Genomic DNA, 24722 nt, shown 5'->3' on the forward strand with positions numbered 1-24722 from the left:
TGGTCCAGAGAATGAAATTCCATTTAGTTCTTTGCCCCTACCCATAGGAGGTGAGCCAGACATATAAAATTAGTAGGTATCTGTGCTTTTGCTCAATGGGCTTTATTCAGATTGCAGAATTAAATTTTTCCTGGCATAGAATATTATTAATTCATTTACTTCTTTCTTTTATGAATCGCTTCCCATGAGGCATCCCAAAGTGATTTACAATATAATAACATATGTAAAACAGTTAAAACTATTGCATATATAAAAACATTAGAAAATTATAAATATGAAAACAGTTTAGACTACAGCACATACATAAAATCAGTTCAAAAACCAGAACTGGGCTTAGCTTGCTGTAGAGTCTGGAGACTGAGCACTTAGCTTGCTGTAGAATCTGGAGACTGGAGACTAAATGTGTTGCCAACATTTAGGCTGGCCAGTTTTGCAGCTTAAGGCGCAGACATTAGTAAACAGTAATATTTATCTCCATGATACACCTGCTTGGTTTCTGCATGTCAAATTGCCAATAAAGGCACAATAATAGGCCAGGCCTTTGTTTTTCTGGTCAGTTGACAATCCTGCTGAAGGCAAGCTGTGTGGGACAAGGTCGAAGGAGCTATAACCTACCTAAAATTTGAAATCACATTATTCCATAAATAGGCAACCATCTAGGATGAACAACTCCACTGTCTGAAAAGAGCAATAATGTCTCCCCCATGGGTTCTTGATGGGCGGCCCCAAGCAGGGGAGAATAAAAGTGACTCATTATGGCACAGTGGAGTGGTAGTTGAAGTGGGTTGGTTAGATTATAAGAGGTTTGACTTGCTTGCGGTGTGGTTTTCATTCTGTGTAACCAACATGGTTATTAATACTGTGAGAGCAATGGGTGTTTCTGTGGCAGCCACACTCACAGCTTGTTCTCTCTAGCTGGATGGACTTGGTGGTTGGAGCACCAAACCTCTTTGATCGCAAGGAAGGGATTGGAGGCGCAGTCTATGTTTACATCAACCAGGCAGGGCGCTGGGAAAATGTCCTCCCCATACGCCTCAATGGCTCCTCCGACTCCATGTTTGGTATCACAGTGGGTGCTGTTGGTGACCTCAATCAAGATGGCTTCCAAGGTGAGAGAACCTGAGGCTATGAAAAGGGGGTGGGTGGGGGATCTTGAACTCGAGATACTTATGACTGTGGATTAGAGGTGGGGGATGTCCAATTCTGTGAGAATCTGAGGAGCCCAGGGGAGCCCCAAAGTATCCCATCTATGACCTGAGTCAGGAATTCAAGGCAAGAGTCCAAGGCACCCAAAGCATCTGCAGGACGTGGGAGAGCTCCCAGGGTCCTTCAAGGCAGCTATACAAGATGTTGCCTCTGCAAGCTCCTAGATCAAACTGAAACTGTATATATGTTGACTGAACCTGTAGTGTCGTATGTTCCGCATCCCCAGAGGAGCTGCCTTTAACTACAAGGCAAGGGCCCTTTATTTTGCAGTCTTTGACTCCTATAGGCTGGAGAGATAGAGGTACTATGGGAGACTCCTTTCATGAATCAGAGGAGGGCAGCAGGGCTGTGTCCTCTGGCTGGGAAGGTCTGGGCTGCTGTTTGACATATCTCTTCTGGCTTTCAAATCTTTTACGGGAGGGGGGCATAGGAATACAGGCAGCTGTCATACTGAGTCAGACCATTGGCCCATCTAGCTCTATCTAGGAGCTCTTATGGTTTCAGATGGGGGACACTCCCAGCCCTACCTGGGACCCTTCTGCATGCAAAACAGCTGCTCTGCTCCTGAGCTAAGGGCTCCTGAAGAAGATCCCAGCAGTTCTTCCCCCTAGAATCGACCCAGAGCTTTGTTCCCCTCTGAGTCGTACAGTGCATGGTTCCCGGGCCATGGGTCATGATAGGGGAAATCTAGGGACCAGGTTATGTGTCCATTTTTGAAAGCAGTCTTCCTTGATATCAGTGGAACGAACTTAATAATAATAATAATAAGAAGAAGAAGAAGAAGAAGAAGTTGCTTTTAAAATGAACTCAAAGCAACTTACAAACATTAAAAACTGATAAAAAACAAGAATAAAAACAACCTGAACTACTCACAAAATACATGTATGTGTGAGAGATTACACTTTGGCTGGCTGTGTGTGAAATGCTGACAGGCGTGTTTGATGCTTGTGCAGTCTTTTTGCCCAAACAGATGCCTATAGCGTATGACAAGAGATGGGGCTTCCTTCATGTGGTACTGTGGTTCTTGAATATGGCTGTATAAAAAAGTACACATACCAGATGATGTCTGGGAGCCAACAGGAAGCCCAGGCATGTGGAAGATGGAGAGTTCTTACCTTTGTTGTTCCTTTCCTTCCAGACTTTGCAGTTGGAGCCCCATTGGATGGTGATGGCAAGGTCTACATTTATCATGGCAGTAATTTGGGGATTGTCACCAAACCTGCTCAGGTCAGTCCCTTGATCCCCACCTTTTAGTAAAACTGGAGTGGTTTTGAGGGAACATTATATTCCTGTGACCTTCCTCCCTTTCCTATTTGGCTGTGCGTGCTTTCCCTTTGCCTCCCCACCCCCACCCCAAATCATTCTCCATTGTGTTTATCATCACCATCCTGTTTTGCCCCCATTACTAACTGCAGATCCTGACCGGGGAGAGTGTTGGCATCAAGATGTTTGGATATTCCTTTTCTGGAGGGTTGGATATTGATGGCAACCTCTATCCAGATCTCCTGGTGGGATCACTCTCCAATACGGTAGTGCTGTACAGGTAAGCATAAAAAACCTCATTGATTTGAGTTGCATAAGAGATATTGCAGCACAGTAACTAGCCCTATCGACTCCCCACCTGACTGAATTTAACCCACAGTCTGTCTTGCCCAACAGCTTTCCCTTAAGTAGGAATCCTTTAACCAGCAACTCCTCCTTTACTGGGAGATTCTCTTGTTCTGTCCTGTCCTAGCTGCAAGTGGAAGGCAAAAGAGCAAGAGGAGGTGCCTGGGGTAGGGCAGACCCAAAGACAGAAAGTTCAATTAGTAGATAAGGTCACACTGGAACAGCAGATAGCCCCATGCTGTCAGTTTACTCCAACAAGATCTGGTTTAGCTGGGTATGTTGTCGTTTTTGCAAAGTTAGGGTGGTGGTGGTGGAGACGAAGAGGTCCTTGGAAGTGAAGGTAGTGGCTCTAGGGTTCTGGCCCAGGGGGTGCTGACTTTGGTGGCTTCACCTCAAGGGGCTCTGGGTGACTAGGTCCTGGAGAGGTGTCAGGATCTCTCTCTCTGGTGTCCCCATAACCATATCACATATCTTTCAGGTACTGTCACTTCAGTAATGCACTTAAGTAATTTTAGACTCTGTACATAATGGTCTTACTGCAGAGTGGCTCTTTAGATATTATTTCACTTACTTCAAAATGTGATAAGCCAACAGCCCTATTGGATTTGGTGGCCCTCCTGCTCATTCTGCTGAGTGGGGTCCTGGACTTCTGCCCCAAAATCTTGCCTTGAGTCCACTACTGCTCCTGTTATAAATCTGTGCCCTTTTCCAGTGCTCAAAGATGAGGCCAGGACACATCCATGGGCTATCTGCAGAATTCCTTGAGACCTACTGCTTACCATGGGGGAAATGTACACAGAACCTATGGGGAGCAAGGGAGCTCCAGTCCATATTTTATAGACCATTGTGCAAAGAAGAGTGCTTGTGTGAACATAGGAGGGCAACTGGCTTTTGGACCACTACCCATGTGACTGTGACTGTTCAGGCCTTTATGAAATGTCCTTTCCTGCTGCTGCTGTCAACAATATTGGAAGTAGGTTGGAAAGCATGGAGTTGCTGGGGCATTGTTGATATGGGGAATTAGAGAAAGGCAGACAGGGAAAATAAAGTACCCCTTCCATTACACCTGAGAACTTATCTATCCTACCTGGATGGTCAGTTGGGTCTCCTTGAGTGCCAAGAAAGCAACACCCTTCTTAAGATCATTGCATTACCAAGCAGGGTCCCATGACCCTGGACTTCCCCAAACATATGAGCCTGGCTGTCTGCAGGTGACTCAAGTTATGAATATTCAACGTGTGTTTTAGATCCCGACCTGTCGTCCACATCTCCAGAAATGTCACCATCTCCCCCCAGAATGTCGACCTGGAGGCCATGAACTGCCGCCACCACACGGGTGTCTGGTGAGGAACAGTTTTCTTCTTCCTTTCCTTGCTTCTTGACGCTCCTCCCATTCCCTTTCTCGGGTGATGATGGCAAATTATTCTTTCATGGATGCACTTATATGTCTCTTGTCTTACCCTGTTGCATGTTGTTAGGAAAGGAAGCTGGTGTACACTCCACAGCTCTAGAGAGGTAGCAGGTCTAGTGCAGCCTAAGCCAACCTGATGCCCTTCAGATGTTTTGGACTTACAGTTCCCATCAGCCCACCTAGCACAGAAGGCTGGTTTAGTGGGTTGAAGGTAATGGAGTAGGGGGAGATCAGAGCCCTGAATTCTACTCTCAGCTTTAAGGAGGGAGGGATCCCATCTGGCATAACTTAAACACACACACCCTCTGCAAAATGTTCAAAGTCCAGCTTGAGAGTTAGGGTGCAGAGTCTGGTGAGTTATAATTAGGGTATGGGATGCATTGCTAGGAGCCAGACTCCCTGGGTTATTTTCATAAACTGCAGGTCTCATGCACCTCCAACTCATACTACTATATATCTGATCCAGGGAACCTAACTGTGTCATCTGTGTGGCTCTGTGGGTAGGATTTTTGCAATCACCAGAGCAGAACAGTCCAATGGTTAGGGTACCTTATTTTTCTTGTTTCAGCTGGAGCTGTTTGTCTGATTATCATAGCTCCTGCTTCAGTCGAAGCAAGAACACAACAGTCCTGCCATTCAGATGCGGTCTTATAGGGCACATCTAATGATCTGAGAAAGAAACCCTTTTGTTTGGACTTTGGGCCTCTTTTTGCCCAGGCAGAGTGATACTTCACTGTTCATACCTCTCCTAATCCAGGACTAGTCTTATTTAACCTGAGAAAAAGGAACTATTTTCTCCCCAAGACATGTTCAGTCCTATTGAGTTTGAGAGGGAGAGAGCTCCGTTGTTAATAAGGTTGAGTTTTTGCATGAGTCTCCTCTCTGCTTCCTTCCATAGTGTGGATGTGAGAGCCTGCTTCAGCTACACAGCCAACCCCTCAAGCTACAGGCCATTCATCAGTGAGTATTGGTGGGACCTCACCAGTAGATATTTGTTACTGTTTATTTATTTATTTTATTTTATTTAGTTGCATTTCTAAACCGCCCTATAGCTAGCAGCTCCCAGGGCGGTGTACAACTAGATATCCTTGTGGTGCTTAGCCAGGCTACAGCCAGTGCACTGTGGGTTTCTTTTTCTTTTTCTGCTTCTTGAACACTGTAGTAATATCTCATCTCTCAACTTTGGGGTAATAAGGAAGCCCTGTTTAAGCAGCTGGCTCTTCTTCAGGGGATGCTGAATCCTGGCACCAACAGAAGGAGCTTTCTGTCTCTTCTCTTTTGCCCTCTCCCTTGCCCCAACTCACAGCCTCCACTCCTTCCCCCAGTGCTTGAGTACACTTTTGATGCCGATACTGACCGCCGGGAATCAGGCCAGACTTCCAGGGTCGCCTTCCACAACCGGAAGCTCACAGACCCGGAACATCAGTTCTCCGGGGTGGTGGAGCTGCCCAAGCAACACGTCCGTTCTTGTACCAAGGCCACGTTACAGCTGAAGGTGGGTTTCACACTGGAGCGTCCTGGGCCCCACAGGGCAGCTAGAACTTTTGGATCCACGCAGAATAGCTTTCTGAGCTCAGCCATTTAAAGAAAGCTGTAACTAAGGGATAACAGAATTTGAGAAACTATGGGAACTGTATGTCAACCTTGGTTAAGTATGAGGCTTACAAGCCGCGCTGACGCTGCTTCACACCCCACATTTGAGCTTTCCTGTATCCCTGAGTTAAAAATGCTGTTCTGGGTCACTGGGTGGCATTATACAATCCCACATTGTAGGTCAGGTGTGAAGAAACTTTTTTCTGTGGAGGAAGGTCATATTCCTTTGGGAGTAATCTGTTTGGGGGCGGGCTGTATGTTGATGGTGGGTGGGGTTGAAGCCAAAGTAGGTGGGGCTGTCCTTTTTCTAGCTGTCTTTGTCTTCCTCCCTGCCCAGTCAGGAGGGACAGATGGTTTTTTCCAGAGGTCTGAATGGTTCACTGGTAGAGGGATTTTTTTCATAGTTTTTAGCTGCCTTGAGTGCTTAGTGCAGAAAGATGGGCTAAACATTTAAATAATGAATAACAATCTCCTCCCCAAGCCCTTATACTCAATACATCAGTAGTTTGAAGCAGGACATTAGGAAGTAGTGTGTTTTTCTGCTGCTATCATATACAATTATTTTATTTGAAAATGTCTTTGTTCAAATACCATGGGTTTTAAAAAAATATTATTATTCATTCTGTAACAGGGGTGGGGGCAGAGGGGTCTGGCTCCTTCAGAGATATTCCAGGCTCCTCCTCTGAATTTTCAGCATTTTTTTATGTAGTCTTTTTTAAAAAAAAATAACTTTCAGAGATACTTTTTAAAATGCAACCAGTTGTGCCATAGGAATTAATTTTATTCTGGCCTACCTGTTTTCTGGCCAATGTGAGCAAAAGCATTGGTAGGGATAGTTGACTAGTATTTGACTCATTTTTAATGTTTTTTAACTGAGTAACAGTGAAACTATGGGCTCATCCACGTGGCAGTTTACTGTGTGTCTGGTGCTACTTGCATCCCCTTTTAATTTGCATGGTTCACGTGATGATGCAGGCAAGCAGCAGCTATCATGCAGTTTTCTTCTTTAAATCTGTATTAACCCAATCTGCTGATAATGCGAAAAGGAAAGGAAAAACCGTCTCAGCTGCATTGCGCTCCTCCTTTGTAGGTGCTTTGCTTTGATGTTTTTTTAGTGGGCGGGCTCTCTTATGCCCCATCGCCCGCTCCCTCTCTCTCTGCCACCTGCAAAAGTTGCCACAGCCACTGCCTACTTTGCCTTCCACTCACTGCCCCCCCTGGCTGCCCTTCACTCAGGCTTGGACAATGGAGAAGGGGAGAGGGGGTCTAGTCAGTTTCATTTTTTCTTGTCAATTGCACACCAAGAGGCTCTCCGGCTTCAGCCTTGAACCAGAGGGAGTAAACATGTAAAATTAGAGGGCGGGGCCACAAGGAAACAGCGACACTAATCCTTCCCAGAGGAATGCCTACTTGTGTGAATGAAAAACAGCAGATTGGAAGCTACCATTGAGCAAGAAGTGTGGACCTTGAACATCTATTATGATGGTAAAAGCAGTGCCTTTAGTACGAAGTTAGGGTCCCATGTGTCCCATCTGTACGTAGGTTTTGCATTCACTCTCATAATGCTCAACCCATCTGCTTTTGAGCTCCCCCAGCATAAGACTTCTGGCCACAACTGCAGCTTGCAATCATTCCTAAATGACTTAAACCCCTAGTATCTGAAAGACCACCTCCTTCTCTAGAAACTCTCTCAAGTGTTAAGGTCGCTAGAGGGGGCCCTCTTGGTAGTTCTGTCACCCTCAGAAGCTCACGATGGTGATGGCGGCCAGGAAAGGGCATTTCTCTGTGGCAGCTGCTAGGTTGTGGAATTCCCTCCCCACAGAGGTCGGTGTGGAACCTTCATTGTATTGTTTCCATATACACCTCTTTGTCCTGGCCTTTGACACCTGAGATATATGTTTTCAGGACCCACCCTATCCCTGTGATTGTAATTTGTTTTAAACTGTTTTTAATATTGAGTTTTAAATTGTTGTAACCGGCCCTAGGGCCTCAGAGTGAAGGGTGGGGAAGAAATCAAATCAAAAGAATAAATTGGAAGGCAAGAGACCACTGGTGGGGATCTGACTAGCAGAGGGAGAAATCCACTCCAAAGTTGTTTTGTGGAAGAAAGGGAGATGCAGGTGTTTTCTCTCTCCATAAAAGCAATGACCTTTATTGCAGGACCAAGTCCGAGACAAGCTGCGTCCCATTGTTGTGGTGATGAGCTACAACCTCAAGCATGCCCGCAGCAGGCGCCAGGCCCAAGAAGCCATGCTGGGTCCATTGATGCCTGTGCTGAATGCCTTGCCACCCAGCACTCAGAAGACAGAGGTAGGCCTGTGTGTGACAGCCAGGTCCAAGGCTGATCTGGGGGAGTTCTCTTTGCTCCTCTCACTCATTGGCTAATTGCAAGAGGACAGGAGCAGAGAAACTGAGGCTCAATCAGCCCCTAAACCTGACATTTCCATTGCTGTCGCTGTCGCAGTCCATTGGTTAAGAAGGATATAGGCATGGACTCGCTCTAAGAGTAGCCTTGCTCTAAACTGAGCAGTTCTGGGACAGAGGTTTTTTTTGGAGGCAGAGCTTATAACAGGCCAAACTATAACTCAGGACCTGAGGACAGCTTAATTGTCAATCTACAATGATGATGCTCAGGATCTCAATCATAAATATCTTTAATACACATCTTATGACTGCAGCCTGTTTGACTATTGCCTGGTTCTGGAGATCCCTGCATGTTAATTTGATGGAAGCCTGGCTTCAGGAACTCTGTGATCTAGCTCTTATGGAACAGTTAACTGATACCATCAGGGAACGAAGGACACACACAAAAAATATACAAATTTTATTTAGTGTGGCTCAATTTTATTAATTATGCAGTTACAAAGGAACACCGGGGTGCCAGCCACCCATGGTAAATTATGGAAGGACACCGTTATTTAATGGGCGTAATCTATACTGTTTTGTTTTACATTGTTTTGAATTTGGCACTCATCTTGTGGGAGGGAAAAGGTTATTATTTCTTGGGCTGTTCTATTATTTTAAAATCAGTAAAAACATTTTTAAAAGGATACAGGGAAACCCCAATGTTCACTTGTGGGCATGTACTATGATGACTGTGCCTGGATCTTTCATTTTCATTTTATAATTTTTTTCCATTGTGTGAACCACATTTCTGCCCAAGTATGGCCCCCAAAGCGGCATACAAAACCAATTTTTGAGGCTGTGTAACTTCTCTTAGAACACCCTCAATGCCCATCTCAATACCACCCAGCTAACAGCATCAAAGCAGTGCTATTTATGGCTTAGAAGAAATGTGTGGTGAATTTACAACACTCCCAGGTGAAACTACAGAACATTTAAAGCAAACTACATGTATTTTAATTAAGAAATAACAGACCGAACAAAAAAGTCCCACCTTTGTCCAGCCCTTCCTACCGCAGTAACGGTGATGATTTAAGTCAAGTAAGGCTGTGTTTCTATATACACTTACCCAGAGTAAGACTTACTGAACTCAGTGGGAGTTAGAGTAGCTCTGAGTAGATATGCATAGGATTGCACTGCAAATAACAGAGCTGTCCCTGTTGTGCTACATCTGGCACTTCAGTTATTGAAACTGCTCCAGCTTGGTTGGGTCATGACATTGCTTCCATTTAAAGAATGCAAAGAAGTCAAGTGCTTAACACGTTGCACATTTTATCACCGTTGTCCAAGTGGGTAATTTGCAAATATCACATTCTTCACTGCATCCACTGTCACTATGAATGCAACAACCTTGCTGGTTGATGTAGTTTCTTCAGCAACCAAAGAGGTTGCACTGCATGTGGTCAGCCCTGTAAGCTTGGTACCCAAAGCTGCAGTAAGGCCACCTAACACTCTCTGGTTGCTGGGTAGACCTGCTTGGTTTCTGTTCCAGGTGTTCCCCCTCCTGCTAGCACTGGATTGGTGTGATCCCATATTCTTCTGCAACTTGGCCTGAATTAGCAGTAACATTCCAAACTGCAGACCCCTCTGCTGCTCTCTCAGCTGACAGAGCAATTTACCCCCGGAACAGATAATGTGGAGGCAGCTTTTTTCTTCCTCCCTGTGTGTAGACTGATGGCTGTCATTCCCCCAGACTCCAGCTCCTCTATGGTCTTTGGCCATAGTACCAAAACAGTGTGATGTGGGAGACCTGTGAACAGGATCTCCCACATTTTTAAAAAGATCAGAAAAGCCACAGTGTAGAGAGGAATCCAACTGGGACCTCAGTGCTGGGGGAAGGGAGGTTTAACTCTTTCCTGCTGCACCATATTCCCAATGGAAAGCCCCCCCCCCCGCAAGTTGCTATTTGGCCTGTAGGGAAAACCACAGAGGTTCCCCATGCAGCAAATAGTTGTTTTGGAGAGGGGTAGATATTTTAATTGGGAAAATAATGCAGGGGGAAAGGGTTAAAAGAAACCTTTCTGCTCAGCACCACAGTCCCAATCCATCCTGTTTCCCCTGCAGCTGCTATTAATTTTTTAAAAACTTTTAAGGATGCAGAAGACCTAACCAAGAGCTCTTCAGTATCTTTAAAAGTTGGGCAGGGGGAAGGGAGAATTCCACCTTGTGGTTTTTCTCATTACAGTGTTGCAAGAACACTTGCACTTGGCTGACTTTCTCTTCTCCTAAACATACAGGATCAGTCTCAGGCCAGGAACCTGGCAACCCTATGCAGGAGGCTTTTTTTAAATGCATTTAAAAATGCAAAACAAATGCTTGTTACAGGTTCTCTGTCTAAGGACAAGTGCTGTGTTAGGAAAGATGTCTGGATCCCCTGCAAGATGTGAGCAACAAAGGCACATTTTAGTGTGAGAAACAAATAAATGGCCTTATGTCTTGCCTGGTCCATTGTGCATTTTGGCTTTATTCCAGGATCTGCACCGTACTTTGGGTGGCCTTATCGCAGCTTTGAGTCAGTACTTGACTCCTACAAGGAACATTTATAAGAGTGCCTTTGGAGCTGCACCCCCTTGTAATTCTGCCATGTCCCCCATATATTTGGGCCTTGTATTCCTACAGGTGAATTTCCTCAAGCAGGGATGTGGGGAGGACAAGATCTGTCAGAGCAATCTGCAACTGAAGTACTGGTTCTGCTCTCGTGTTGATGATGCTGTGTTCCATCACCTGCCCAGGTAGAAGCAGGGTCTCACTGGCTGATAGTACTGACATGATTGCTTGGTTTTGCTGACTGTTTTTGTTCTTGTAAATCAGGTTAGGGGCTCTTAATGGGGCCAAAAGGCAGTACAAAAGTGTTTTTATATAAAAGAAATGTTTAGCACTAACAGTGCCACTATTGCACTGAACACACAATGGTTGTGAATGAGCAAAAACACATTGTTGCTGTTGTCCCTTACCTTGCAACTCCAGCATACTGGCATCCCTTCCTAGGCTTTTATGAAAGGATGCTGCAGAGGTCAACCTTACCAGGGTCAACCTTACCCTATTCCAGAACCAGTTCACGTGGCCATGTAGTTGGCCATGATCCCCAAAGGCCAAGTACCTCACAATAGCCTCTGTTCCTTTCCTCCAGGGGTGATGACAACTTGGATGTTTTTTCCATGAGTGACCAAAAAGTTGTAGCCCTTGAGATCCATGTCACCAACTTTCCTTCAGATGCAGCTGAGCCACAACGGGATGGAGATGATGCCCATGAAGCCATGCTGTTTGTCTTTCTGCCACCTACCTTGCCTTACTCTGCTTTGCGCCCCTACAATGCCACGGTACTGCTGTGATTATATCCCATAAGGGAGAACATACGAAACAGCTGATCTATGGGATCAACTGCCATAGGTCTGATGGCATTCAGAATGGTGCTTCCTTAAAGTGGGCAGCTACATTTGAGGCTGGAGGCTGACTGAGGGGCTGGCTTCTGAGGGGTTTGTTTAATGTTTGTTTAAAGCATATTCACCCTGCTCTTCAACCAAAAAGGCTACCAGAGCAGCTTACATTCATCAATAGAAACAAAAGCCGTCCCTGCCCACAGGTTCACAATCTAAAATATGTGATCCCAAAGAAAAGGAGGTGGGGAGGGAAAAGGAAAAAAGCAAATTCAAGCACCCATTCTTAACGTTAAATAGTAGCTCTTAGAATAACCAGCTAGGATGGAAACAGTTCAAGGGACAGGAGGAGCCAAATGGAGCTGGTCTTTTAGCCAAGCTGATGATCTCTTGAAGAAGACCATTAAGACTGTGAAATAGCATGGCTTTGGGAGATGAGATAGTATTACTTCTATTTGAGATATGATGATTATAGCTGTGCTGGCATGCTGGGGTTGGCAGTTATGGCACTGGGGAGAGTGTGACTCTGCTGGGGGTGATTGAAAATAGCATTATTATGCTGGTATTACTAGGGGAGAATGGTGGTGGAGGGGGAGGTTTACATCAGAGTAGTGGGGAGTCACAAAGAGCAGTACAGTTAAGTTGCAAATGCCAGAGGCTTTGGAGATGGTCTGAACACTGGGAGGCTGCACTATTGTTCTTGAGGATTCAGTATTGGGAGGGAAAGTATGGCTAAGCTACAGGTGTGGAGGAAGCGCTAGCAGTAGTGAAGCTGAAAGATCTGTGCACGTCTGATGCTCCTATTGCAAAAAGAGTCATTTGCAGCTCTGGGGTTAGAAATGCCTCCAGGCCAGGGCTGCAGGTATTCACTCAAGTGCGGAATTGCGTCTCTGCTGCCAGATTCAGCATATTTTCAAGCACGTTTTTAGCTCTTATCATGGTTGTAAAGAAAAACTAGAGAGCATATTGGGCAGTTTGTGATTGTATCTCAGGGAAGAGGGGCACTTAAGCTATTATTTATAGCTCACTGAGCTGCAATGTCCATATCCTTCCATTGCTTCAGTTCTTGCCATATCTTTCTAAATTCTTTAGAAGCTGATCTTAGGGATGGGGAGACTTTATACAGTTTAAGCCAAAATATGCGACAATTTATGCTGACGGCATCATTTGATCACATGATTTGAGTTTCTTGGTACAGCATTTAGATTTGCAGGGTTGGTGGCTTTTGTTGTTGGTAACATATAATTAAATTGTCTGATGATATCTTGTCTTTCACAGGAGAAGGCCCCATCCTGTATGTCTAACCAGAATGCCTCTAGTGTGGAATGTGAGCTTGGGAACCCCATGAAACGTGGAGCACAGGTGAAGTGCAGAGCCACACCACTACCTCCTCTCCACAAACACTCACAGCGTTCTCTATGCTCTTTCACAGCTCTTATTTCCACCCAACCTCCCTTGGTTCTCCCCTCAGGTTCGGTTCTATCTTGTTCTGGAAACCTCCGGCATTACCTTGGAGACTACAGAGCTCGAAGTGGGGCTAGAACTTAGCACGTGAGTAGTGCCTCTCTCTTCCTCCCAAGAAATGAGCTTGCTAGTTCAAAGCAAAGCACATAGCGGGAACCCCTTTGTAAGCTTTGCAAGACCTCATCTCCAACACAAGCTAATTAAGGTGACTTTGTTAATGATGGCCAAGATCTAAGATCTTGCCAGGTCAGCTTGTAGACAGATAGAAGCTACTAAGCAGTTTGGGTTTTTAAAACTCCTTAATTAGAGATCTTTTGCCATCAGAAAGGGGATTGTAGAAGTTCCTCAGATCAGGGGTTATGGGGAAGCTTCAGTGGGCATCAGGCAGCTGGCAGAGGGAGAGGGAGGGTATAGATAGCGGAAGTTGGCATATGCTGTTATCAAACCATGTCCTTGGGCCTCTCCAGACTGGTGCTTTATTGTGGGTGTAACATATTCTTGACACAATAAATAGTGCATTAGTCGTGGATTGATTCTGCTTTATTTGCTGTTATGTGATAATTCCCCAGTGCTGCTCCATTACTGCAGTTTGGAGGAGCTATAATGCAACAAAAGCAGAACAAAATTAAACCAGAACATTTGTCGTATAAAAAGTTACAGGAGTTCAGGAGGAAGTAACGGGATGTGCTCTAACTGGAAATGAAGCAGTGTGGCTGCCCCAAACGTTTGCAGGCGCAAAGTACTGAAAGCAGGATTAGGTAGGATTGTGTAGGACCACCCCAGTACCTTCATGAGTGCAAATAATCATGAATATGCAATAAAAAGGACATCTGGAGAGACCCCTAGCAAAGCCCCTCTAACTCTCTGTCTGGAGGGGTCCCTAGCTAAGGCCCTCCTCTGTCTCTCCCCACAGGATCTCGGAGCAGCCTGGGTTGGCCCCAGTGGTAGCACGTGCCCGTGTGATCATGGAGCTTCCCCTCTATGTTTCTGGGTAAGGGTCACGGGAAAAGAGTTCACATTCAGTTCAGGTTATTGTTACTTCTTTGTCAGGCTAAGATACAGACAACATGCTGTAAAAACACACACACATCCAGAATGGGAAGAGGAGTCAAATATACATGATAAAGACTAAAGAGCCTTCTGAAATTTGGTCATGGGTCTTAACTTGACAAATCTATTTGGACTTTAAAATTTGATTTAACATTTTCCACATGCCATTCCTCCTTGAAGCTCATCCCAAAACACTCCCATGGTGGAAAACTGACATTGTAAGAGGACTCATAGGCATCCTCTTCCTCTGCATGTTCCATATTTAGTCTGCAACCGTTAATACCTAGAATCTTGGCCCCCATCTGAATACATACAGGTGTGCAGGTTGGTTTACTTTGGAGCTATGCTGATGAACAGCTGTCCCAAGTGACCTGCATGGCAGATGAGTTCCAGAGCTTGTGTGTTGTTTGGTTCACTGCTGATTATCTGGGGCCATGCTGTTCCATGCAGCACAAAGTGGACTGTGACCCTTGTTCACACTTCCTTGGAGCATTAAATCTGGAGCTGCTAATGCAGACACAACCTAATTTAAAAAAAGAAAGGAAGGGAATTATCTGGGATTCTGGGGGTGGGGAAGCCAACAATTGTTATGTTAAAAAGCAGAATAATAGTCTGGGTAAAGTAGTAGTAATATTTATTTATTTATTTATTCATTCATTCTTGACATTTTTTGGCTGAGGAGCTCAGGACAGTAGACATGGCCTTTCCTCCCCTCACATTTATTCTCACATCAATCCAAGGGTTGATAAGGCGGAAACAGAGTGACTAACCCAAGGCCTGCCAATAAGCTTCATAGCCGAACATAGATCTGAACCTGCTTTATCCAAGTCCAGTCCTCTGTCCGCTATTCCAGGGATGGGGAACCTTCAGCCCTCGGGATATTGTGGCACTCCCATAATCCCTGACCATTTGCTATCCTGGCTGGCACTTATGGGAGTTGGAATCCTTCAACATCAGGAGGTCCATAGGTTTCCCATCCCTGCACTATAGAATCCTTTCACAAGACTCTGTGAAATTGGGACACCCTGAAACTAGAGCCAGCATCCCCAGGGTTGAGTGCATGGAACAATCACAAATGGGCAAAATGCAAGTGCAGATTTGGATACTTGCCACAGAGTTCTGCATTTTGCGGATATAATTTTCAGGGTGTTTATATATACACACACACACACACAATTCTGGAAGGCATGAAAATGTGTGGTAGTCCTGGGCAAAATATCAGACGCCAGAGTGTAGGCTAATCAGGGATTTCAGCAGTTCAGGGAACAAGGGCTTCAGTGCTCTTTATAGCTACCTCAGTGGGGCTGGTGCCCATTGGGACTGGTGGGGCAGCAGGCAGGGAGCCCAAACAGTAGATGCAGCCAGACCCAATGACAGGCAGAGCCAACTTATTCTAGTTTTGTCCCCATCCTCCCCCCTGCTGAGTTCTACAAGGGCAATAGTGAGACTCAGGAGGAGGAAGCCCAAAGGCAGGGCCACCCCTGGGCTGCTAGTATGTAAGGAAGGGCAGGCAAATGGGAGCTGGCTGAGGGCAGACTGTAGCAGCACCCCATGCGTCCTAATGCACCAGCTTTCACTGAGCTACCTCCCTTGTCCAAAACAAAATAAATTATGCCAGATAAACAAATATATGCAAATGTGTTCAATCTGCCTATTTTGCTCAGAAGGTAATTGGATTGCCTGGATGAAGAATTCATTTTTTTCTTAGTGCAGCCTAGTCACAGCCATGAGTTTCCCTGCCAGTTGATGGGACTTTATTATCCACTCCTGGATGGTGAACTGCACGCCAAAATAAACTGGTTCTGCTCTGAATCACTGTACCAGACAGTCTGTTCACATGGCCATTGGGAATAAATGGAAGAAACGACCTCCCTTGTGCTCAGAGCCCAGGCACATACATATGCATATTGGCAGAGATAGGGTTCTCTCTCTCCAGATTTCCATATATCCTCATCTTATCTATTCCTTTCTCTGCAGAGTGGCTGAACCACAGCAGCTCTTCTTCAGTGGAGAGGTGCGGGGTGAAAGTGCTATGGAGCGGGAGAGTGAGGTGGGCAGTCCTGTGCACTATAAAGTGACGGTGAGTGACATTGTCTCTTCCAGACCAGAGCCATGAGCCATTGTTGGTAGCCCCTTCAGTTAGTTTCTGCTGCTCCTTCCAGAGTAATCTAGCAAGTTGCTGCTGGAAGGCAGAAAGTTGGGAGCTAGGGCCTGCTCTGAATAGTGGAGAATGGGATCTAGGGTGTCAAGAGACAAAGAGATTGTGACTGGAATTCTTGGTGATGCCTTAGTCCTTGCTGCGCACCACTGATGTGTTTTTTCTCTTCTCTTTTTCAATGGAAGGATGTCAGATTTCCTGCTCCAATAATCTTAATCAAGATTACTTAAAGTAGATTATTTAGTGACCAAAAATGTTTCTGCCCTTCCAGTGCATATTTATGGATGAAGTAGGAATTTCACTCATGTTAATAGTTGTGAATACAGAATCATGGAGGGGTAGTTATCCCAGAATAATGTAAAGTACACCAGTGTGATCTCATTTATATGGAGTAAAACTCAGGGAGCAGGTTGGATGAGGAGTGTTTTTACCGTTACTATTGAATTGCAGTTCTATTCCCCTCCCATGCAGCATGTCCCTCACTGTCCCCCACCAGGTCTCAAACAGAGGTCATTCATTGAATACGCTGGGCTCAGCTTTCCTCAATCTCATGTGGCCCCATGAAATTGCAAATGGAAAGTGGCTCCTCTACCCCCTGAAACTGCAGCTGGAGCCATCAAACCAGCCTCAGCATCGCACAATCTGCACGCCAGAACCCAACCCACTAAAACTGGCTCTGGTAAGTAAGTGTGTCCTGAAGAAACAGGTAATGCCTGATAAACAGGTAATGATGGTATGCCATCTAGGGTTGCCAGGTTCATGGCCTGAGACCGAGCCTGGCCTCCAAGAGGTCTTCTGTATCTTTAAAAGTTGTGCATTGAGAAGGGAGAATTCCACCATGTAGTTTTTCCCATTGCAGTGTTGCAAGAACATCTGCACTTGGCTGACTTTCTCTTCTCCTAAAGATACAGGATCAGGCCAGGAACCTGGCAACCCTAGTTAGAATTGCTTAATATGTTATTTAATGCTTTTAACCCTTTTTAAAAAGTTTTTTAAATGTTTTTAACTCTGTTTTGTTTGAATGTATTTTAAGATCTGTTTTTATGATGTTTTAAAGTGTTTTTAGTGTTTTGTTTGCCACCCTGGGCTCCTGCTGGGAGGAAGGGCGGGATACAAATTAAATAATAAATAAATAATAAATAAATTATTTCTGATTCAAAAGCACAGACCTAACGTTAATCTGAAAGATCAAAGCACATATGTGTCAATTTGCTGGTGGGGTTTTTTGTGTGTGTCTTCTTTTTTTTTTTTATGGATTCATGAAAACTTCCTGCAAATGTGTTGTTTGCTTGAGACAAAAGTGAATACCAACTTTAGTGCTATGAGCAGAAAATGACATGATATTTGCCAGGTCCCTAATCCCTTGCTCTTTTTTTCAGGAGCCTCTTCACCAGGGTAGGACGAAGCGAGAGGTTGAACAGACAGAGATGTCCAGCCGGTCACTGACTTATCGGGAAAAGCGAAAAAATATTACATTGGTAAGTGAGATGTCATACATCTATGAAATTACCAGGCAAGGGTAGAGCCTGGTGTGTGACATGGTTCTCTGTCGTGCGTGCGCGTGCACACACCCACACACCACCCAAGTGGAGAAACAATGGCACAGAAACAGTAAATGTTGTATTTTTCAGAAATGAAAAGCAGACTCAAGAGCTTGCAAGAGTAAATATGCTTTTGGAACCCTATGGAGGGAAAAACTGTTGGGGTGGTGATTGATTTTGAATGATAAGATGACCAGAAGTGAAAGTATCAAGTTTCCCTTCCTCTTTTGCTGAGCTGTTTTTCACTAAACAACAACACAATCATTTGGTTTTTGTTACACCATTTGTGTATAGAACGTTATTTCCTGCTCAGGTCAGTTTCGCTGCACAGCAGCTGCCTAAATTTGATGGGCACCATGAGCATGAAGCAGTCAGTGGAAGGAGCTGTCTCATTGGAAACCATTGCAAAAAGAACAAAGCCCTCCCTCACCGCACCCCCACTAGTTTCAGAACGTGGAGCAGGCCCTGCCTTCCCCTTTGCAGTGCCTCTCTGAAACCATGAAGGTCAGAAAGATGGTGGAGGTGTTCTCAGGAATCTAACGCATTAAATGGAACCTGGGCTAGAAATCAGATTCTATACTTTTATATAGTGTGAATACAACCAGCCAGTCAGCAAGATACACAAAAGGGGGGTTGGCAGTGAACGCTGCATGTAGCTGCCCAACTACAGTACTCTTACGAGGGGCTCATACCTCCACTTCCCAGAAAAGTCCTGCATTTAAAGTAGGAAGAATAGTGTGGGAAGATATGATGGACTGATAATTCATCCCATTCCTGCTTCTAAAACCATCAATTACCTTTTGCCTCATGTTTCAGGATTGCGCTCAGGGCACTGCTCATTGTCAGGTCTTCCAGTGCCCGCTCTACAGCTTTGACCGCTTGGCTGTGCTCACCATCTGGGGCCGTCTCTGGAACAGCACCTTCCTAGAGGTTAGTTTGGCTCCCCCTGCTGGATATTAGAGGAATAGCTATTTATGGAAATCTCTGGGGTAGGACACAGCAAATTGGGGCTTATCCTAGCCCAGCTAATTTCAGGTCACAAAAAACGTCTTAGGGAGTACCTCCAGGATAATACATTTTTCTGGGGCAGTGAGTATCTCCTTGTGGGAGCTGATGTGGTTTAGCTCACAGCAATGGTGGTTTGCAGTCCCAGATTAGAGTTTCTCGAAATACCATTTAGAAGCTAAATTTAAAGGGAAGCCACACATCTCGGCGGTGCGGTTGCTCTCCCCCAACCTTGTGGTGATGGGGGATTTCAACGTACATGCCGAGACTGTCCTCACAGGAGCTCCTCGGGAATTCATGGAAACCATGACTTCTTGGGATCTGCACCTTAGTAATATAGGGCCTACCCATGTAGCCGGTCATGCTCTCGACCTTGTGTTTGTCTCGGGAGGGGAGGAAAGTGCTCTGAAAATGGGGGTAAATTCTTCTAGCCCCGTGTCATGGTCAGATCACTATCTGGTGAATATAGATCTCTCGATGCCGCACGCCCTCCGCAGGGGACAAGGACCTATTAGGATGGTCTGCCCCAGACGCCTGATGGAGCCCAAAGGATTCCTGAATGCGCTGGGGGATATGGAGCTGACTGAAGGATGCCCGGTCGAATCCCTAGTGATGGAGTGGAATAAGGAGATCACTGGGGCGGTGGACCGGGTGGCTCCGAAACGTCCTCTCCCCCTGAATAGAACTCAGACAGCACCATGGTACACGCCATGGTTGCGGGGTCTGAGACAGGAGGTGAGACGACTTGAGCGCCGGAAATCTCGCACTGAAGACGATCGGACACGGGTTAGAGCAGCAATAGCTGCCTACCAGGTGGCAACAAAGGCAGCAAAGAGAAATTTCTTTGCTGCCTCTATTGCGTCGGCAGAGTGCTGTCCCAGGAGATTGTTCCAAGTGGTCCGAAGCCTGGTTGGTCCAGTCGCTCAGGAACCCATGGAACATTCTAAAATCTCCTGTGATACTTTTGCTAAGCACTTTGCCGATAAAATCGAGCGCCTGAAGAGCATGCTTCCGCTCGCCGTGGAGACAGGAAGTGGGCCAGAGTCGGCCAGTTGCATTCCGGTCTGTTGGGATCGGTTTCAGCCTCTTCTCTCTGAGGAAGTGGACAAGGTGCTCGGTACTGTGAAGCCAACCACCTGTCTGGTTGATCCTTGCCCTTCATGGCTCATCATGAGCTGTAAAGAGAGACTGAGCGAAGGGATCAAGGCGGTGGTGAATGCATCCTTGCAAGAGGGTGCAATGCCATCAGCCCTCAAGGAAGCGGTAATAAAGCCCATCCTAAAAAAACCGTCCTTGGATCCCCAGGAGTTAAACAACTTTCGCCCAGTCTCTAACTTACCATTCTTGGGCAAGGTGATTGAGAGGGTGGTGGCTTCGCAGTTACAGACACACTTGGAGGAAACGGATTATTTAGATCCATACCAATCGGGTTTCAGGACTGGTCATGGAACGGAAACAGCCTTGTTCGCTCTGGTGGATGATATGAGGAGGGCATTGGATAAGGGTGAATACACCTTCCTTGTCCTCCTGGACCTTTCAGCGGCTTTCGATACCGTTGACCACGGTATCCTCTTAAATCGCCTAGAGGGATTAGGAATAGGAGGCACTGTTTTGCAGTGGTTCCATTCCTATCTCTCGGATAGGCAGCAACGGGTGGCATTGGGAGATGAGGTTTCAGACCCTTGGCCTCTTCATTGTGGAGTGCCACAGGGCTCTATCCTCTCTCCCATGCTATTTAACATCTATATGAAACCGCTGGGAGCAATCATCAGGAGTTTTGGGTTGCAGTGTCATCAGTATGCAGATGACACTCAGCTTTATTTCTCACTTAAATCCTCACCGGAGTTGGCTGTGAACACCATGTCCAAGTGCCTGGAATCCGTAAGTGGATGGATGGGAGAGAATAGGCTGAAGCTGAACCCCGACAAGACTGAGGTATTACTTGTGGGAGATAAAAGGAAATTAGGAATTACTGACCTGATGCTTAATGGGGTAAATTTGCCCCTGAAGGACCAGGTCCGCAGTCTTGGGGTCATTCTTGACTCCCAGCTGTCCATGGAGGCTCAGATTACAGCAGTGAGCCGAGCAGCTTGGTATCAATTACATCTGATACGGAGACTGCGACCCTATTTTCCTGGTCATCTGCTCCCCCAAGTGATACATGCCCTGGTCTCCTCTCGCTTAGACTACTGCAATGTGCTCTACGTGGGGTTACCCTTGAAAACGGTCCGGAAATTACAGCTGGTACAGAATGCGGCGGCACGCTTGATCACGCATAGCTGTCGCTGGGATCACATTACCCCAGTGTTATTAGATCTTCACTGGCTACCAGTTGTCTTCCGGGCCCAATTCAAGGTGTTGGTGCTGACCTTTAAAACCCTATACGGTTTCGGCCCAGTATATCTGAAGGAACGCCTCCAGAATCACCGATTGTGCCGCCTGACGAGATCAGCCTCGCAAGACCTTCTCTCGGTCCCACCGGTGAGAACAGCTAGGCTGGTACGGACCAGAGAGAGGGCATTCTCTGTTGTGGCCCCCCACCCTCTGGAACTCCCTCCCTTTTGATCTCAGACATGCTCCCTCCTTGTCCAGCTATCGCCGAGCCTTGAAGACCTGGCTGTTCAGGCAGGCCTACAAGATTGAGACAGAGTAATTTATGAATTAAAGGATGGTTTTTTAATTTTAAAATTTGATGATGTTATTATATATATATGTATTGTTTTATTCTTGTTGTTCGTCGCCTAGAGTGTCCCTAATCCGGACAGATAGGCAACTGAAAAATAAAATTTATTATTATTATTATCTGATACAAGGGAACCACTGCAATATTCATGGCAATGGTTTGTAATGCTCATGCTGCTGAAGTGTCCTAACTGTAGACTTGACTATTCCCTGAAGAACACCCAGATGACTTTTGGTTGTTCTGAGTCCTGTTCCTTTTGCTCCTAGGAGTACTCTGATATGACATCGGTGGAAGTGATAGTTCGAGCCAACATCACAGTGAAATCTACCATCCGTAACCTGGTTATGAAGGATGCCACAACACAGGTGACAGAGCCTTGCAGCTTAATTCGCTTATCTTTTCGTTCCACAATCTGAAATATTTTGCCACCAAAGACACCTTCTACAGTTGTGCCTTCTCCCCAGTTGCCACTACTGGGTCAGAGAGAAGGAAAATTATGATTTTAATCATAAATAGGTGCAATGCCTCTCCCTCTCCCAATAAGATATATGGACTGGGGGTTCTGAAAGTGGTCGGCAATGCCCCTTTAAAAAAAAAAAGCGGGGTATGAAAATAAAGAGTGAAGAGGTAACATATTGGCCAGGAAAACCAACCTTTTCAACGAGGTTTACATTTCTATGCACAAAACCCAAAGTGCTGCTAACAGTGATGTCCTGGAATGCAGTGCAGACTGCACCTCCTCTGAGTTCCTACACAAACAGCAGCAGCAGACTCTCCCCCACGTACTGTCAGTCTGGATGCAGCCTTAGTTTGATCACAGCCTGCGGTTCAGTAAGAGCCTGCCCTAGTTGTGCCTGTTCTGCACTGAGGGGAATGGTTGGCAGCTTGTCTCCATTGTCTCATTGCTAAGCATGCTTGATCTAGCGGCAGCTGCCATTCCTCACTGCACATTTTGGGTGTCTCTGTTCACTTTCTGCAACCTTTTCCCCAGATCCCCGTGACTGTCTACTTGGATCCCAGTGTGGCCACGGCACGAGGCGTGCCTTGGTGGATCATCCTCATTGCGGTACTAGCTGGGATCCTGGTGTTGGGCCTGCTAGTCTCCATCTTATGGAAGGTGAGCTGGCCTGGAGAAAGTGGCAGTGCTGGCTGGGATGGCTCTGTGGGGCAGAGTTCAGCTTTGCCCCTTGTCCAGCTTTGATGCTGGAGTAGAGTTTACAGGATGATCCCAACTGACTTCATCATACTAATATGCCTCAAGACAACAAAAGTTCAATATTGGGAATAACTGCCTTGATAAAGACTCTTTGAGATTATTTCCATTGCAACAAAAGTCTAATCCCTAGAGGTCATTCCCCATAGCTGTAGAGCTCCAGAGGTCATATCTTTCCAAAACAATTGGACCCCATCAGCGAGGATTTACATTTTGGAGTTAACTGTCTGGTAACAGGAACCTAAAGTGCAGTGGAGCATGATGAGAAGTGGAATCTGCTTGAGGGATACTCATGAACACAGATGGATCTTAGGAAGCTGTCCAGTTTAAGGCAGCTATCTCTGCTGCTCAAGTCTTTGGACCCCATCTCTGCTAATTATAGAATAATAGAATTAGTAGAGTTGGAAGGAGTCTGTAAGGCCATCGAGTCCTGCTCAATGCAGGAATCCAATTTAAAGTATAGTCAACAGGTGGCTGTCCAGCTGCTTCCTGAATGCCTCCAGTGTTGGACAGCCCACCACCTCCGTAAGTAATTGGTTCCATTGTCATACTGCTCTAACCGTTAGGAAGTTTTTTTCCTGATGTTCAGTTGAAATCTGGCTCCCTGCAACTTAAGCCCATTATTCTGTGTCCTGCACTCTGGGGTGATTGAGAAGAGATCCTGGTCCTCCTCTGTGTGAAGAAGAGTATGATCATATCTCCCCTCAGTCATCCTCAGGGCTAAATATACCCAGCTCTTTCAGTCTCTCCTGAGGCAAGGCTAATAACACCATACATACTTCTTCTTGCTCCCAGTGTGGCTTCTTCAAGAGGACCATCCAGGAATCCAAATATTCCACGAACTATTACCGGGCTCGGCTGGCCATACAGCCATCTGATGCTGATAGGCAGGCCATGGTGGCCTAGTGGTAATGCCTGGTCTCACCACCTGACTGACCCTCTGCTTGTACGTTTGTAGGAGTGAGGACATAGATGTGGGAATAACAAATGATGGAGTGCTCTTAATGTGAGCTCACTAATACTAGTGCATGTGCAAGCAAACAGCAGGACCAGTGGACTTCTGGGTATGTGGAAGTGCATCCAGGAGCATGTGTGGAGGACTTTGCAGATCATAACATTTAAGAGTGATTATCATTCTTTTGTGCATGTGGGTTAGAAGGATACTGACTGTTAACAATGCATAGTCATGAAATAATCCATGGATAATCAAGGATCTTAGGAACCATTAGTGGATGAGCACCAAAAATTCGAAGTGTTACGATGCTGTTAGAAATGGCAGTGTGTGAGTGTGCAGCAGACTATAATTCTTCAGATGTTTTGGGAGTCAGGTGCATGCATACAAAACAACAGAAATACAAAGAGCATGGCTACTCAAGTGTGTGCTTACAAGTGCCCATAGCAGTACAACATTCTTTTGCTAGATAATTGCTGTGGGGCTGCCATTGTTGAGCACCTGATGAGGGCAACAGCCTACTGCAAACCCCTGAAGCTCTCTGGCTCTGCTGCTTCTTCACCTGGGTGTCACTCAGGGCCGGCCTCAGGCATGCCGGGGCCCTTGCACACCAGCCTGCCCTGCGCCCCTCCGCTCCCCTTCCGCGATCCGCGGAAGCAGCCACGGCTCACCAGACAGGAGCTTCCGAGCCACCCGCCATCCCCCGTTTCACCTACCTTTCTCTCCGCTGCTTTTTGCGGCTGCGCAGTGCACGTGCAGGTTTGCCATCAGTCAAGATGGCGGCTGAGGTTTCCCTAAGGGGCTGAAGCTCTGCTGCCATCTTGGTTGATGGCAGCAATGCGCACATGTAGCTCGCTTGTGTGTCATCAACCAAGATGGTGGCAGAGGCTTCAGCCCCTTAGGGAAACCTCGGCTGCCATCTTGATTGATGGCAAACCGCAAAAAACAGCAGAGAGAAAGGTAGGTGAACCAGGGGGATGGCGAACGGCTTGGAAGCTCCTGTCCGGCGAGCAGAGGGGCCTCTGTAGCTCCAGGGGCCCTCGGGCCAGTGCCCCACC

The 24722-nt window shown here is 46.2% G+C and overlaps 2 protein-coding genes across 5 annotated transcripts in view; one reads left to right on the forward strand and one right to left on the reverse strand.

The window, feature by feature from the left end:
* Positions 1-24722, forward strand: part of ITGA7 (integrin subunit alpha 7) — a 79613-nt gene that overhangs the window by 51773 nt on the left and 3118 nt on the right. For 3 of the 4 annotated variants that reach the window (XM_061615394.1, XM_061615391.1, XM_061615392.1), the window contains 18 exons: positions 916-1109; positions 2345-2433; positions 2622-2749; positions 4062-4157; positions 5124-5185; positions 5551-5720; positions 7979-8128; positions 10841-10953; positions 11352-11541; positions 12877-12960; positions 13070-13149; positions 13976-14053; positions 16090-16192; positions 16767-16949; positions 17650-17748; positions 18628-18741; positions 21766-21864; positions 22491-22616. In XM_061615394.1, the coding sequence (XP_061471378.1) occupies positions 916-1109; positions 2345-2433; positions 2622-2749; positions 4062-4157; positions 5124-5185; positions 5551-5720; positions 7979-8128; positions 10841-10953; positions 11352-11541; positions 12877-12960; positions 13070-13149; positions 13976-14053; positions 16090-16192; positions 16767-16949; positions 17650-17748; positions 18628-18741; positions 21766-21864; positions 22491-22616 (2158 nt within the window). Of the gene's footprint in view, positions 1-915; positions 1110-2344; positions 2434-2621; positions 2750-4061; positions 4158-5123; positions 5186-5550; positions 5721-7978; positions 8129-10840; positions 10954-11351; positions 11542-12876; positions 12961-13069; positions 13150-13975; positions 14054-16089; positions 16193-16766; positions 16950-17649; positions 17749-18627; positions 18742-21765; positions 21865-22490; positions 22617-23507; positions 23659-24722 lie in introns of all 4 variants that reach the window. The other variant, XM_061615393.1, reaches the window with a different exon arrangement.
* LOC133379677 (uncharacterized) overlaps positions 13723-24722 on the reverse strand; it is a 29616-nt gene continuing 18616 nt past the window's right edge. Inside the window, exon 2 of the mRNA XM_061615398.1 lies at positions 13723-14635. The gene's annotated coding sequence lies outside the window, so the exon portion shown is untranslated. The remainder of the gene's footprint in view (positions 14636-24722) is intronic.

Source organism: Rhineura floridana, chromosome 3 (assembly GCF_030035675.1).
Source record: "Rhineura floridana isolate rRhiFlo1 chromosome 3, rRhiFlo1.hap2, whole genome shotgun sequence".
In the NCBI taxonomy this organism is placed as follows: Eukaryota; Metazoa; Chordata; class Lepidosauria; order Squamata; family Rhineuridae; genus Rhineura; species Rhineura floridana.